At 35.6% G+C, this 15,331-nt stretch overlaps 2 protein-coding genes across 2 annotated transcripts; one reads left to right on the top strand and one right to left on the bottom strand.

The window, feature by feature from the left end:
• The first annotated feature begins 504 nt into the window (after nucleotides 1-504).
• LOC113760899 lies at nucleotides 505-10,230 on the top strand. The gene is made up of 16 exons (XM_027303650.1): nucleotides 505-659; nucleotides 1,926-2,180; nucleotides 2,266-2,427; nucleotides 2,645-2,695; nucleotides 3,480-3,614; nucleotides 3,697-3,720; nucleotides 3,861-3,972; nucleotides 4,470-4,595; nucleotides 4,693-4,742; nucleotides 7,274-7,432; nucleotides 7,512-7,607; nucleotides 7,691-7,806; nucleotides 7,923-8,046; nucleotides 8,593-8,706; nucleotides 8,843-8,923; nucleotides 9,750-10,230. Exons 1-16 carry the CDS (start codon nucleotides 591-593, stop codon nucleotides 9,894-9,896), a joined length of 1,821 nt encoding a protein of 606 aa, XP_027159451.1. The 5' UTR covers nucleotides 505-590; the 3' UTR covers nucleotides 9,897-10,230.
• A 2,538-nt stretch (nucleotides 10,231-12,768) lies between these two features.
• Nucleotides 12,769-13,666, bottom strand: LOC113763208. Its single transcript, XM_027306952.1, has 2 exons — nucleotides 13,140-13,666; nucleotides 12,769-13,017 (listed from the first exon to the last, which is right to left on the bottom strand). The coding sequence occupies exons 1-2, from the start codon at nucleotides 13,455-13,457 to the stop codon at nucleotides 12,988-12,990; spliced, it is 348 nt and encodes a 115-aa protein (XP_027162753.1). The 5' UTR covers nucleotides 13,458-13,666; the 3' UTR covers nucleotides 12,769-12,987.
• Between the last annotated feature and the right edge of the window lie 1,665 nt (nucleotides 13,667-15,331).

The raw sequence follows: 15,331 nt of genomic DNA, 5'->3' as shown, positions 1-15,331 counted from the left end.
TGGACTTTTAGTTATTGAAATTCGAGAATTAGGTCTAATGTCTTCATAAGAATTGTAAATCATTCTCTTAGTTTCAAAATAAATCAAAAATCATCTCAATCCGATTTTTGTAGTTCAAGTTATCGTCAAAATGTTGAGATGTATCATTCATGTTAGAGAACTCCTTCCTCTATACGATTTTTTGCTTTTGTCCGTTTTCTCACCAATTAAACTTTACATAAATTAGAACAATATAAAAGCAAAATTAAGCAGTTTCTATTCAAATTATAAGTCAAATATCATAATTAACTAGCAACTCATACATATAATGATATTACAATTTATACCCTGTCAAATATATATGTATGTATGTATGTATATATACGTATATAGAGCCGTATTTTCTCTTCAAAGTTTCCATTTAATATTTAGTAGTTTTTTCTATGGTGCCTACATGTACTTGTGGTGCATATTCACTGGGACAACTCTAGACTTGTATCGTAGTAGTACTTAGTAAGATTTATAACTACCAATCAATCACTGCCAATCTCAAAATTCATTACTGCTATCTCTTTCTAGTGAAAACCATCCCTCCCCTGCGGTGTGAGATTATGGACTGTTACTGCTGCTATACTCAAGCTAGGCCATCATCTTCCACAACACCAATTCTCAACTTCCAGGTATGCAAATTCTTGATAAGCCCATCATTTTTCTTGTCTGTAAATTTTCTTGCTTTATGGCAAGTACTGGATGGTGTAATAATTTAGTTCATTTCTTAAAGTCGTTTTTGTGGATATTGTCAAAATATCTTTGTGATTATGAAATTTAAACTCTTCTGATTGAGTTTTATTTTTTAAATTTATTTATTGCCCACTAGGATTTAGGATCTTTAAAGTAGTGCTGCAGATTGGTTCTGTTAATTGATTAGATAATTATTAGTCTCTTTAAAGAATGGGATTGTCATGCTGAGTTTTAGCAAACACTTTTAGACACATGCACGCCTGCAGACAACCTGATTATGAGTGTAGGATTGTGTTCAATTTTTTTTTTTTTTTTTGGTCTTTGTGTATGTGGGTATGTGTGTGTTTTTTTCCCTTACCCTATTTGGGATGGCAAATTTTAGGTTCCCAGTTGTTGTTTTGAGTTGGTATTGCAACCTTATGGATATGAAATACATGATGGATCGAAACTAGACATGTAGACTATAATAGGTGGTTGTACTGTTAAATAGGGGTACAATGTTGAAGGCCAGCGAGAACTCTGAATCGGTTGTTGGAGAACAACGTGGCCGTTGATTTTGAATATCAAAATCAATAGCCAAAAGGTGTCTGACTAAATTATTTTACAATGGCTGCAGTTTCACTTTAAGTTTTCCAATTAATATTAAACCGTGGATGCAACTTTAATTTTAGGGACATATTCGTGCTGATGTTTGTTTATTGTGTACGGTCCATTTTTTACCACACCCTATGCATTTGTCTAGGTTGTAATTAGCATGAGTGTATTACAATTCAACAAACATTTCTTTTTTTTTTTCTTTTCTTTCAATCTTCAGTTTGGAATTGATTATGTGTATATTAATGCCTGTCAGAAAATCATATACTGCTCAGTAGTCTAGGGCCTGATTTTAGTCTCTTTTCCTTCTAAATGATTGATTCTCATTGAATGATGTTCTCCCTTTGTTGCTCATCCTTCTCCGTATATGAGCTTATAAAAAATGCATATGTGAATTTGATTTCTTTGACTATGTGAAGACTTTACGATGGTGGCTATTTCAATCTCATAGTGACATAATGCGTGATTTGACATCCTCTGAGACACCCTTATTTACTGGTATACTTCAGAAATGATTACTCTACATTTGACCATCCATTGTTTGCTTTAGCATTAAATTCAGTTTCATTGTAACTTTCTATGTTGGTAACACGATGCCCTAAATATTGCAGAGTGTCTCTGCAGTTAATAGAAACTTTTCTCTGAAAAATCTGCATCCAAGAGTGCTGCCGTCTCCTGGATCTTGTCGACAATTTGGTCGACTCAGTGACCAATTTCGGCCTTTCATTTACCAAAGAAACTCAGAATTACCCTCTTTAAGAACATACAGGGGTCAAATTTCCTCAGAAGCTGGAAGGCAAGGCTGGGACTTTGGCCGATTTCTAAAGACATTCTACTTCTTTAACGGGCCTCCTTCTCCTGCAAAGGTTGTTATTGAGTTGTGCTTTATCTCATATAGTTCTACTCTTCAGCTTTCAGTGTTCATCTAACAAGGCTCATATGTCTATGAAGTTCTTTGAATTTCTGATTGAGAAACTGTCCAATCCATCACCTAGCAAAACAGAAAACAGAATGGACCCTTCAGGTGTAATCCTTGTGGCTGGAGCAACAGGTGGTGTTGGGAGAAGAGTATATGACATTTTGCGTAGTAAAGGATATACCGTTAAAGTGCTGGTATTTTTCCTTGTACTTATATTGTATACTTGCAAGTATGTTATGTCTCCTTCGGACATGCTAATGCTGTCAAAACTTAATAAAAGAAATTGTGAAACTTAAGGAATATCTTTATTGAAATCATTTAAATCTTAGTTTTAGGTGTATATTATATTTTTTTTCTTTATTTTGTCTTTTTATTTTGTACTATTTGGTCATGATAAAAGGATTCTTCCAGGTCAGAAATGAAGATAAAGCAAGAAGAATGTTAGGTCCAGATGTTGACATGGTGAGTTAGCTGCCATTTCTGCGTAACAAGTTCATAAGAAAGTCTTCTCTTGTTTTCATGTTTCTTGGTTTCTTTTGTTATATAGTTTACGAATCCAATAAGTTTGAGATGTCTTTTGGCATGTATGATCTAATAAATAAAATGGTAGATAACAGTCCTTGGTACATCAATTGACATGAAAGCGTGTCACCAAACTCCTTGCTCCTTTGTACCTAGGAAGACCTTCACTTCCACTTTATGTGTTTAAAGACAAAGATAATATTGTTCTAGATGGAGACTTTTCATGAAAGACAAAAGCTTGGAGACGAGTCCACCTTATAATTTTTCAGAAAATTTTCATGTGTAGTATTACTGCTAAAGGTCTCACTGGGAAATTATTAGCATCCTCGTTGGCTTCTACTTTGTGATATTTGGTTTAAAGGTGAAGCTGGTCTGGACTTTAAATCATGCAAGTCTTAGTATGAATAATTTATTATGTAATGAATGTTACTGACTTACTGCCTGTCATTATCCTGCCCTTTGCATGTCCAAATTCCAACATTACCATCTGTTTGCCTTTTTCTCCATTAAGAAAAGCTTTTTCTGAAGGCCATTTTTAGGACTCGCAATTAAAAAGTTTGCTTAAATGCAATTTTAGAATGCATTGTTTACAACAAAGAACTCATTGAGTTGCTTTCTAGCTTTCTCACATTTCATGCCTCTTAGGAGAAGTTAATGCATCACTACAGCAAACGTGTATGGTTTTTTATTCCAAGATTCCAATTGGTTTTTAGCCAATTTTCAGATAGTTGGAGATATCACGAAGGCCAGCACTTTGGTTCGTGAATATTTTAAAGGAGTTAGAAAGGTTATAAATGCTGTTTCAGTTATTGTGGGCCCAAAGGAAGGGGATACTCCTGACAGGGCCAAGTACAGTCAGGTATTCTAAACCCATGATCTGTGTTTATATTTCCATCATACCCCATTATTTGACTCCGTGCAACTCAATTAATTTTCTGCAGGGAATCAAGTTTTTTGAACCCGAGGTTGTGAACCCATATCCTGGAAAAATCTCTTTCAAGCATAATGTGTACTCTTTTAGTGGAACATAATCTGGAACTAGTCATGGAGTTTTTTAGCTGTAAGCATGCCATATACCATGTGACACTTTTATTGGTGAAAGCAGATTAAAGGTGCATCACCTGAAATGGTGGAGTATATTGGGATGAAGAATTTGATCAATGCTGTAAAAGAAAGTGTAGGAATTCATCGTGGAAAGCTAGTTTTTGGGTTTGAAGGTATGTCTCTGTGAATTGAGGCTGCTGCACCGGTCACATCTCCACTTGATTGTCTGAAAACATTCTCCCCTTTAATAATTTAGTGAGGAATCTTTTCCTCTCATATCAAGGAGAAAATTAATCATGGACTAATACGTCCTGAAGTAAAAGTTGCAGCTGTATAAGAAGTTCAGTTTTTTAGTTGTCAATGCTCCCACATCAATGAAATCATTTTTTTTAAAAAAATATATGACTTAAAACTTTTCGTTGCATTCTTTGCCATGGCAAAGGTGAATATATCATGTGCACTATTCAAATAGCCAGCTAAAACCATATTGGCATTTGGAGCATAGTGCCACTTATTCTGACCTGCTTTTCATAGCTTAGTGGTCTTATAGCATGTATTGCAATGAGCATACAAGCAATTTTAACTACCACCATCCTCTCCACTTTTCTTGATTAATCTTTTTCATGAATTTCACAAATGATTTATACTGTTTCATTTTCTTCTTTTGTAGAAAATTTAACTAGAGAACTCGCTTGGGGCGCTTTGGATGATGTTGTGATGGGAGGAGTGAGTGAAAGCTCATTTGTAATAGATCCAACTGGTGGTGAAAAAGGTGGACCAACTGGAGTTTTCAGAGGTTTGTTTTACTCATGGGCGAAAAACAAAATATAGCATTTACATCAAACCCTTCAACAGTCTCTAATTTCATGACATTTACTTCTTATATTTGACAGGAGTTGTTTCCACTGCAAACAATGGAGGTTTTACAAGTATCAGGACAAAGGTGCATCCTGACATTTTATTCCTCTTCAAGTACTTTCAAAAATTTGTTTAAGATACTGATGTGCTATGTCCCTTTAAATCATAGATGTTCACTTTCCTTCTCCGTGCTTACCCCCATTTTTGTTAGGAAAGGGATCTCACTTTTGTTCCTGAATAAGTAAATTGTGAATCTTTCTTTGTATGAAGCTCTAACTGCATTACTTCCTGTGCTCATTGAAATCTAAGCTTATGAATACTTCAATTTTTGACTTAGCATTATACAGAGGATATAGTAGAAGAGTATTACTTCAAATTTCTCATTCCATGTCAAAATGTCTTCATGATTTTCTTTTTCCTTTTCGTGTTGCTCCTTGAGAAGGTTAACATAGATCTGAGGAAAAATTTGCACAACTGGATTAAGTGTTGGATTGATATGTTAAACGAACTGAGGCTTATATACCAAAAACAACCTTTGGTTCCTAGGTTTTGTATTTGCCTTATCATGAACTAATCACTTCAATGTAAGGTTTTCCAATTAGGTTTTCTTGAATAGTTCAGGCATTTATGCTTATTTCTCTGGATATGTAAAAATGGAATTAATGTGTTGAAGGTAAGAAAGATATCAAGTTACATTGTGCATTGTCTCTAGGTGACCTGTTTATGTTTCACACTAGCTTGTTGAGTGCTTAGTTGATCAGTACGGTTTCAAGACCACTAGCTTAGTTTCCACTTCATAGATTGGAACATTTTCTTGGACTCCTCGGTTTTCTTACATGAACAATTGGATTAAGAAATGATTATGTATGAGCTATGAAAAGATAAGTCTTTTATTTTTCTTTTTAGTAGAAAAGGATTAGGTAAATGACATGATAAACTGTTGCAAAGTAGGTGAGAAAGTCTGGATAACCTGCCATGGATAGCTGTGATATTTACAGGATGTACTTTTTAGCTGATCCTCTGACATGAGAGCTTAAGCTTTTAAAATTCAGTGTGAGTGCTTAGTTGTTGCTAATGAAGCTGTCTTCTGTTGGTTAAGCTACTTTGAGTTAACCCAATCCAGCAATATCAAGTTTCATTACAACATAGAAGAAATCAATAATGTGGATATGCTGGAAGAAATGGAAGTTATAACTCCCACAGGACAACTCAGCTTTTTAACTTACTAACAGGAGGGAAATAAACTAACACACCCTAATTTTTATAAAAACACACCCCAAAATACCCAAAAATACACACCTATTTTTGTATTCTACCACCACCCTCCCTAACCATTTCCACTTCACCCACCTCAGCCAACCGCTGCCACTGCTTCCACCTTGCCCTCTGCCTACCTGTTTTTCTTCCCCCCTTCTCCCTCCCTCTCTTCCTTCCTATTTCCCCTTCTCCTTCCTTCCTCCCTCCCTCCTCCTCCTCTCCTCTCCCCGAAGAAAAAGACAAAAAGGAGGGGGAGGGAGGGGGTGGCGGCGGGAGATGGTGAGGAGGAAGGAGGGGTTGGCAGGGCAGGGTAGACGGGGAAGAAGAAGAGAGGAAGAAAGAAAATAAAATAAAATAAGGAAAAAAGGAAAGTTCTTCAACCATTCCCCAACACACAAAATACATGAAAGTTTTTGTAAAAATTCTACAGTAAGCTACAGTAAAGTTTTAGACAAACTCCCAAAAACACACAATCCAAACGGACCCAACAATTATAGCAATTCTTTCAAATGCTTATACCACCCCTACTTGCCAAAACTGTCCAAGGTGAAGTTTGAAGCAACCAAAAATGGAAAAGATGCTATGAGAAAGTAATCACAGAAATCATGAGCGGTCCCTTGAATTTTTTACGTTTAGATCATATGCCTTTAACCATTTTTTGAAACTGAGAGTTTCACTTTTAGAGATCATTGAAGTGAAAAGTCAACAATTAATTATGGTATCATTCAAGTGAAAATACACAAGATTGGGCCTTACACAGGCATTGACCTGGAGGTCAAGTAGTTGGTGCTGGCTTTTGGCACCGAGTGATTGACTGTGTGTCCAGAGAGATTCAATGGGAGTGTACCGTGGATTCTGAAAAGAAACGCAAGACTTTGCATTGCTGGTGCAGCTAGCCATCACCAACAGCTACTGTTAATGGGGAGATTATCATGATGCAGTGCGTATCAGCTTCTGAAGCAAGATATCGTCAGCTTTTGGACTAAAACAATACCAAATCAAAACCATTCTGTTCAACAAATCTAACTTCAAGAAGCACTGGGATATCTAATTCCTCATTGCTTCTTAAGGATCAAGAAGCGAGACCTTCATGACTGCTGTGTCCTAGTTTTAGATTGGCTTAAAATCCTGTGGCATACCTTAAGATGCTTGAAACATGAGACATTGATTACGTCAGCAACAAATCTTTCTGTTTGTTGTTGGAACATGCCTTCTGATGTTATCTTCATTGCCAATCACTCTTAGAAGTTAATTCCAATCAAATCAAGATACTCAAATTAAAGTTTTAACAGATTTATGCACTAAAAGGGAGAAGTTATTTCATTTATTTGGAACATACTGATGGGTACTTGTTGGCAGAACTTTCCAGTTCCAGAAGATCTTTCTGCATATGATGGTCTAGAGCTACGACTAAAAGGTGATGGACGCTGTTATAAATTAATTGTTCGCACTAGCCATGATTGGGACACTGTGGGTTACACATTGAGCTTTGATACAATAGAGGGGCAATGGCAATCGGTTAGTGTCAATGTTTAAAAGTTCACTACAGCTTATTATACACTGCTGCTCACCCTGAATTTATGTATTGGTAATTCAGATTCAATTACCTTTCTCTTCTCTGAGGCCTGTATTTCGAGCACGTACAGTGTCAGATGCTCCACCTTTTGATGCCCGCCAAATTGCATCATTGCAGGCATGCTATTACAATTATTAGTATCAGTGTTGTTGGTGCATGTTTGTTTTTAACCCTATGGCTGACAAAAATTGACTTTGCAGCTCATGTTCAGTAAGTTCGAGTATGATGGTAAATTAAACCCCACATTCAAAGAAGGTCCATTTCAACTTCCAGTATCAAGCATAAAAACATTTATGAAGGAACCAGTTACTCCAAGGTTCATTGCATTTTTAGTTGTCTCATATTATGAAGAAAATTTATTGCTCGCATGGATGTTATGCTTTGAGCAGTTGATATGTGCTGATCGAAATTTGGTTAATCTACATTATACAGGTTTGTCCATGTGAGTTCTGCTGGGGTTACGAGGCCTGAAAGACCTGGACTCGATTTAAGCAAGCAACCTCCTGCTGTGCGTTTAAACAAGGAATTGGGATTTATTCTGACATTCAAGTTGAAGGTTCTCAGACTACTTTTTCTATATGTTTCTCAATTGTAAATTATGGTACCAGATTCAATTATCAGTTCGTTCGTTCAGTGGAATGCATTGTTATTCTAAGAGGTGGTAACATAAACGTTAAACCAATTGTTACGCGTTTGACCTTGTTCACAAGCTAATGCGTCACATTAAAATGTCAATCTACTGCATTCTCCATTATGTGCATACTTAAATGAACACCTCTTCATTTATTCCAGTCAATTAATTCTTCTCAGATAACCTTTGATGCTTATCAGGATAATCAACAATCTTTTTCACAATAAGTCAGGGAAAAAACAAGTATAGCTTGTTCCAGCTGGCTTTTGCATATGGATCTTATTGTTCATTCTTGTAAAAAGGTGATAGACTGTATCAACACGTTCAAAAATGATCATGTTGGGAAACGAATAAATTAAACATACAAATACAACAAAATAGTTTTGTCAACAGTTATTTTCTTTAGAGTTGCATTGTTCACTTAAAAAAAAACACTTTGCACTGGTGCTAATACAACAATTTTTTTGGCAGGGAGAGGATTTAATACGGGAAAGTGGGATACCTCATACAATTGTTAGGCCTTGTGCATTAACTGAGGAGCCTGCCGGAGCTGATCTCATATTTGATCAAGGGGACAATATCACGGTATTATTCGAACAATTAAAAGTTTATCATGCTTTCCTGTTGTTCAATAATTGAACAAATGCTTTTCTAAAGTTGGCAATTTCATTCATCTGACCACTGGAGATAACCAAGAAACTTTGACGTCCACTGGATTCAGGGAAAAATATCTAGGGAAGAGATTGCCCGAATATGTATTGCTGCTCTGGAGAGCCCATATGCATGTGACAAGACGTTTGAGGTAGTGCTTCCATTTACAGTTGGCTTTAATAGTTGCATTGTCTATTTTATTCCTTCTTTAGCTGCACTAAAATTGTGGAAATTAGTCTTGGGAAACTGCTCAAGTTGGACAACTGAACTTCTGGAGAAGATAGTATCATTCGTCTTGTCTGTGCTCTGTGACTTGGAAAAAAAAGGAAAAAAAAAAAAAAAAAAGTGGGAACTGCTATATTGTTTTGCCCTCTTTCTTCCTGCTAGGGGATTGTAAGTCAAGGTTAAAGGTTGGACCTTATGTTTTTGTCTGTAAATAAAACCTTGATTTTATACAAAGCTTGGACCTTGTGTTTTTGTCCATGAATAAAGACTTCATTTTTACATGGTGGTGTTTTGTGTGTCTTTGTAAGTGTGTGTGCTCATCAACAATGTAAGATCCATGGCCAAGATTGAACAATTGTAGCCCTTGGGTAGCAGCAAGGAGCCATGTCATATATGATTTAGCCTACTGGAAATATGTACTGTGCAACTATAATTTTTAACATGTTGTATCTATGAAAAATGATTTAGTCAAATTTATGTTTGGTGAAAACTCACGAAAGATGTAGAGAGTTTTTGAGCTCAGCTAAGTTTAGAAAGTGTCTCAGCTTCAAATAATCTCGTCCTGCCAGGCTCTAATACTGGAGGGAACACAAACCCGTGCTTATGCATACTGGCTAGTGCATCATTGTCCACTCTATCTGCATGTTCTTTACCAAAAGTTTATCTAGTGGCTAGTTAACAAGTGGTACTCTTAAGGAACTGAAAACTTGAGCTATTAAAGTACTATGGCTGCTTCTTCTCCCTGTCGGCAGGTTAAAAGCGTCATTCCCTTTAGTGAGCCATATACAGTGGATCCTGCTAATCCTCCCCCTGAGAAAGACTATAATCAGTACTTCAAGAGTCTGAAAGATGGCATTACAGGAAAAGAGAGCTTAGAGAAATCTCCTGCTGCGGTATGAACCTCAAGCATGGCATGCTGGACTGCATTTCATGTAATAATAGATGTATTAAAGATTAGGTGGTCATCACTTCATTACAAACTTTGCATTTTGGACATTTCCATATTTCCCTTGAAGGTGATACTATATGTTCCTTTAGTTGTGTATTCAGTGGAAGTCAGTGGGCTGTATGTACGAAATAGAAGTATTCTCAGTAGGCTCTAGGAGTCGAAGAAATGTATGTACTCATGTATATTTCTGTAGAAAACGAGATGGACAATTTTGTTTGTTAAGAAAGGGACGGTAACCTATACGAAATACAAGTATTCTCAGTAGCTTTCATGAGTCTTAACTTAATGTATGTCCTCGTGTAACTTTGTACGTATACATACCTATATTTGGGCTTAATATTAAATTATTTGTGAGAGCATTTGTGCTAGGATTTCTACCCATCGTATCTTAGCCTCTTTCATCAGCCTTCCCACTTTCCATCGTATCTCCTAATCCCAATTACCCCATTTTCACATTCTTGATTCAAGTTCATTTATTTATTTATTTTGGCTTGAGACGTGATCATACTGGAGCATTTAAAAAACCATTATCGTGAATCAGAACGGTTCCAAACTTGGTAATTGACTCGTAGGAATCAGGCAAAACTGCAGGAAACTCTCCCAATCTGTCTGTCTTGAGTGTTTTGGGGGTTTGGGGTTCCCCCCCGCGGGGCGTTTGGATCGTGTTGGACTCCGGTAGTGTCTGTTTGTTTCTCTGCATGCATTTCTGACCGGTGCCCCAATCAGCTGGTGTATGAACAGAAGAATGCCAGTAAATTACTGGTATCAGCTGATGGCATTAATAGATGCAGGCAAATCACTGTGCTTTATTGTCTGTACGACTTTAAGCCTCCCATTGCATCAGTAATAACTTCTGTAGGCCCTCAATAAATGATATCATGTAACTAGCAAAACAATTTCGGAACTTGTTCTGATTGAGAACAGAGACTGTTTATCGCCACCAAATCCATACAAAAAAAAAATCATCAAGTTGTTCTGTTTATTGCCCCAGTCATCAACATTTCTTTCTTAAATTCAAACGCATATAAAGACTGTTTATTGCAACCATGGAAGAATCTTGTATCCCAAAAGCTGCATGATCTACAGCTGCCATTGGACAGCAAACAAAGGGGAAAAAAAATCAACAAAGAAGTAAACCATGTTCTTGAATATTGGAATTTAAAAATAGGGACTACATTAATATTGAATGATTGATTGTATCCTCAACGATTGCTGCAATGACAATGACGAGATGCAGACTGGATTGCAGCAAGAAAACTCAGCCGTGGTCTCACTGCATGTATAAGCGGACAAACTAATAGTACATTGATGGTGATATGTTCAGTGTTATTAAGGCTACAAAGGATTAGGGAGAGACACGATAAAACTGTGATGTCTTCTTCTGCTCCTTCTGCTGCAATCTTGAAATTTAAGAGCCAGAAAAGGTGCTGGTAAACTTGGACTTTTGAGCGCACAGCATCTTTGGCATTTATACCAGATGAGGGTTTTAACCTTGTTTTTCAAACTTGGTTGAAATTTTCTGGATTAAGGAGAGTACTCTGGCGAGGCCAAAAAAGTATTCACTGCCTTGCAGACTACTAGTTAGGCTGTTATTCTCTTCTCTTGCTTGCTTGCTTCCTGCATGTGAACACGCATTGTATTCCAATTAGATGCCTAGAAATTTGTGTAGATTCTAGTAGTACTATTGGATTTCCATTGGGCAGACTGAACATGACCTCACACATTAGCATTGAAATACTGGGGAAGGAAAAAAAAAAGAAGAGATAAAATCTCCAGAGAGTTTGAAAGTGGAGTCATGCTCAGCTGATTCCTCTTGCATATTATGGTAACTATTAGACAAAAAAATTAATTACAAGAGATAAGGGGTATTTTGGAGGCAGAAGGTGGACTGGTAACAGAGTGAGTATATCTTGGATTTGGTTGAACAAGTTGATAGCAAGTCACGTGAGGGATAGTTTGCCTTTGTCCCTATTTATATTGGTTGACCAAAATAAATTGAGCAAACAAGGGACGTAGGCATCCTAAGACCGGTTGCCTATTTTGTTGAGCAAAATGTTAAATAAGTTTGAAAACCATTTTTAGCAACTTATTGAAATCATGTTAATCCAATGTAAAGTTTCTATAAATGGTTGTAGATTAACTGTGAAGTTAGTTAATCATGCTTCAACACACCTCAAAAATAAAGAAACTATACATCTACAAAGAAACAAGAATTAGTTCCATTAAATATTTCTCCCATGTCAGTTCTTGCTAGAAAAGTTGTGTTTTATACAGACAATTGGTAAGCAAATTAATAGGAAAAAATTTTAAATGCACAAGAATAGTTGTTTACTACTAGTTTCTTGTCTTACACCAAAAAAAAAAAAAGTATCTACTACTAGTATTTTTTTTTATCATACTGTGCATCATCAAATGTGAACTCAAACAACAGCAATGAAAGTATCGGTGTGATACTGATATTATGAATCCAAACACACCACGAAACAAAGCTGTCTGTGTCCATGCACCATGGAACCTACAAAAGCTGCATTTGCTTGTAGTAATGCCAGCATCACTAATGCTAAATCTTAATCCTCTCCTCCTTCAATACTATTTGTTTGGATAATGAATTATTTGCTAAAATTCACTTGCTTGTATCATCAACATATTTTCTAACAATTTTTTTATCTTACATATATCACATCCAAAAAGTATTAGCGCTACAATATTTTTTTCAAAATATAATCTCAAATAATCTACTATCCAATTATTTTATCACCAAAACAAGATGTAAATACTATATGGTTGCAAAGAATTGAATAGAATTACATAAAGAAAGATAATAGCAGTCAAAAAAATAAAAAAATAAATATAGAACTAAAGAAGCTGTAGACAGCAGTATTTGTTTCCTGAAAATCTACATGTACATTTAATGCCTGCTAAGTTGAGAATGAAGAAGAGAATAAGAAAAGAAGAAGACGTTTCTAGGATCTAGCTATGAAACAATTCAAGTTATGTTAATCCAAAAAGGCTAAGGTTGCCATTCAACTCAAGCTTTAGCTTCAATCTCTCTTCGGAGAACATAAACATGCCTGCAAAAGAGCACAAAATGCTGATCACTTAACATATCTACCACAAAATCTCATTTTCAAACAAAAATTCACAACCCTTTTAGTTAAAATTAAAAGGGTAGCCAGAATTAATACGACATTACATTCAAAGATAGTCGATATCGTCTTCTACGACGTTCTTGAGCTGCCAAGGCACTTCTTAGCTTTGCAAGCATTTCATGTTGAGTAAGAATTCTTCCTGGTGAGCTCATGAACGCATTTATCTGAATAGGAGGAGACCACAAGCCACTTTGTGTATAATCAAAGTTAAATTCTGAAACATCTGAGAATTTGTACAGCAATTTCTCTGATACTGACTTAGATACTAACTGAATTCTCAGAGAAGAAGCAGCACCTGCAGGTTCAGGCAATGAACAAGCTTTTACTGGAGAAGAAGGTGATGAGATTTCAGAGATGGACATTATGATTGATATAACATATGGAATAAACGTTAAAAAGTGTACATGCTAGTGGGCTAAGATAAATTTATTTTTTTTTGGATAAAACGGCGAAATATATTGAAAGCAATCAGAAGGGTTGGAATTGTAATGTGAGGCTAAGATAAAATACTTCTTGTAATGTGAGGCTTGGAATTGGTGTCCAGAGAGAAAGGGACAATAATACTTTGTTTTCTAAAGTTGGGTTTTCTTCTTTAGAGTTGAATGGGAAGCGGGACTGCTATATATCCCATTTGTGATAAAGACGTGTATGGAATTTTGTATGGACCTAAGCAATGAAGGAATAGTCGTGGGTAGAATGATTAGAGGGACAAATTTGGTTGTTTGGTTATCGTGCTCTTTGGCTGCAGGGTACATGTTTGTGTTATCTACTACTGGCCTATGGGGAGTTGGGACTGTTTTATTTATGACCAGAACATATATGTAACATGGTAAAACTAGTTTACCATCTAAATTATAGGGTTGTGTTTTCTTGGCTAAAACTTAAAATGTTTTTCATTTCTCACCTGTAAAAGGGTGGTTTTCAATTAATGAAGTGTCTGTCTAATAAAATCTATTAATTATGTTACTTATACTCTAGGAAAAAGTTTAGAGTTCATATAAACTTCCCACTTCAATTGCACGAGTTCACACCCTAAAAAGATAAGATGTAGTTTTGCTTAAAATCTAACTTTCGTAGCGCAGGTTTCGTTATGAATATCTTTTTTTTGTTTATTTTTTATAGCATCGGGTGGGTGGAATTTATGAAATGGGGAGGAAGAAAGGGAATTTAAATCCAAAATCTATAAATTCTGATTTCTCAACTTTAGTCACTAGATCAAAATCATCCCGATTAACTTCATCATGAATACCATTCTCCTGAAATTTACTCAATCATATTGGAGTTTTTAATTTTGTGACTTGAGTTTTGTAAAAAGTAACGGTCCATAGTTAAAAACCTCAGTTATTTCTTTGGTGTTTTGGATTCTCTGTTATAGTTTGGTGTTAGATTTTATGTTACAACATATAATTAGATAATATGTGGCATCTAGGGTTCACGAATTATATACGTGTTGTATTTAAAACAACTAATGACATATTTACATTAGAAAGTTTGGAGTGAAATTAAGCATGCAAACTCAATCAAACAACATGAGTTTCGCAAATAATTACATATTCTTGAACACCAATAATACACAGCCACCTTAATATGTTTTCTGCTTGCATTGTCAGATTAGATTGGTTCGCCAGCAAATGTCTCTCCAATTTTGCACGTTCATTATTCAGGTTGGCCAGCTATCAAAGTTTCCATTGATTTTCCTTGATACAGAGGAAAGAAGACAGCAGTATTCTTTTGCACATGACAATAGAAAACTGTGTTGGTTTGATTATCCGCCTTAAAATTGCTTGAAAGTCGTCTGAAATCTCAGGTAGGTATGCAATATAGGAAAAGTCTGAAGTAACGACAGTTACGATAACGAAACTATTTTTACCTGATATAACAGGTAAAAATACTTTTAGCGACCATTTGATTACCTGTTATACTGGTCATCTAAATGAAATAGTACCTAAAATTTTGGTTAGTAAGTTTTGCATAAAAAATAGTAAGTTAACTCGATATATTAGTAACTTTTATGTCTCAAAAAGTAAACTTGAATAAATATGGAACTATTTTTTTTTTGAAGTAAAATACTACTCTATATCTGAAACTTAGTTTTTGGAGAGTAAGTTTAGTTCAAGTAATAGTAAGTTTTTATAGATTAGTAGTAAATATTGCTGATAGAATAGTAAATTTGGTTAATCATCAAAACTTAATAGTTTGTGGCATAAATTTACTATTTTACTTAAAGAAACTTACA

Source organism: Coffea eugenioides, chromosome 2 (genome assembly GCF_003713205.1).
Source record: "Coffea eugenioides isolate CCC68of chromosome 2, Ceug_1.0, whole genome shotgun sequence".
NCBI classification, from domain to species: Eukaryota; Viridiplantae; Streptophyta; class Magnoliopsida; order Gentianales; family Rubiaceae; genus Coffea; species Coffea eugenioides.
This window is presented reverse-complemented; position numbering and strand designations above follow the sequence as displayed.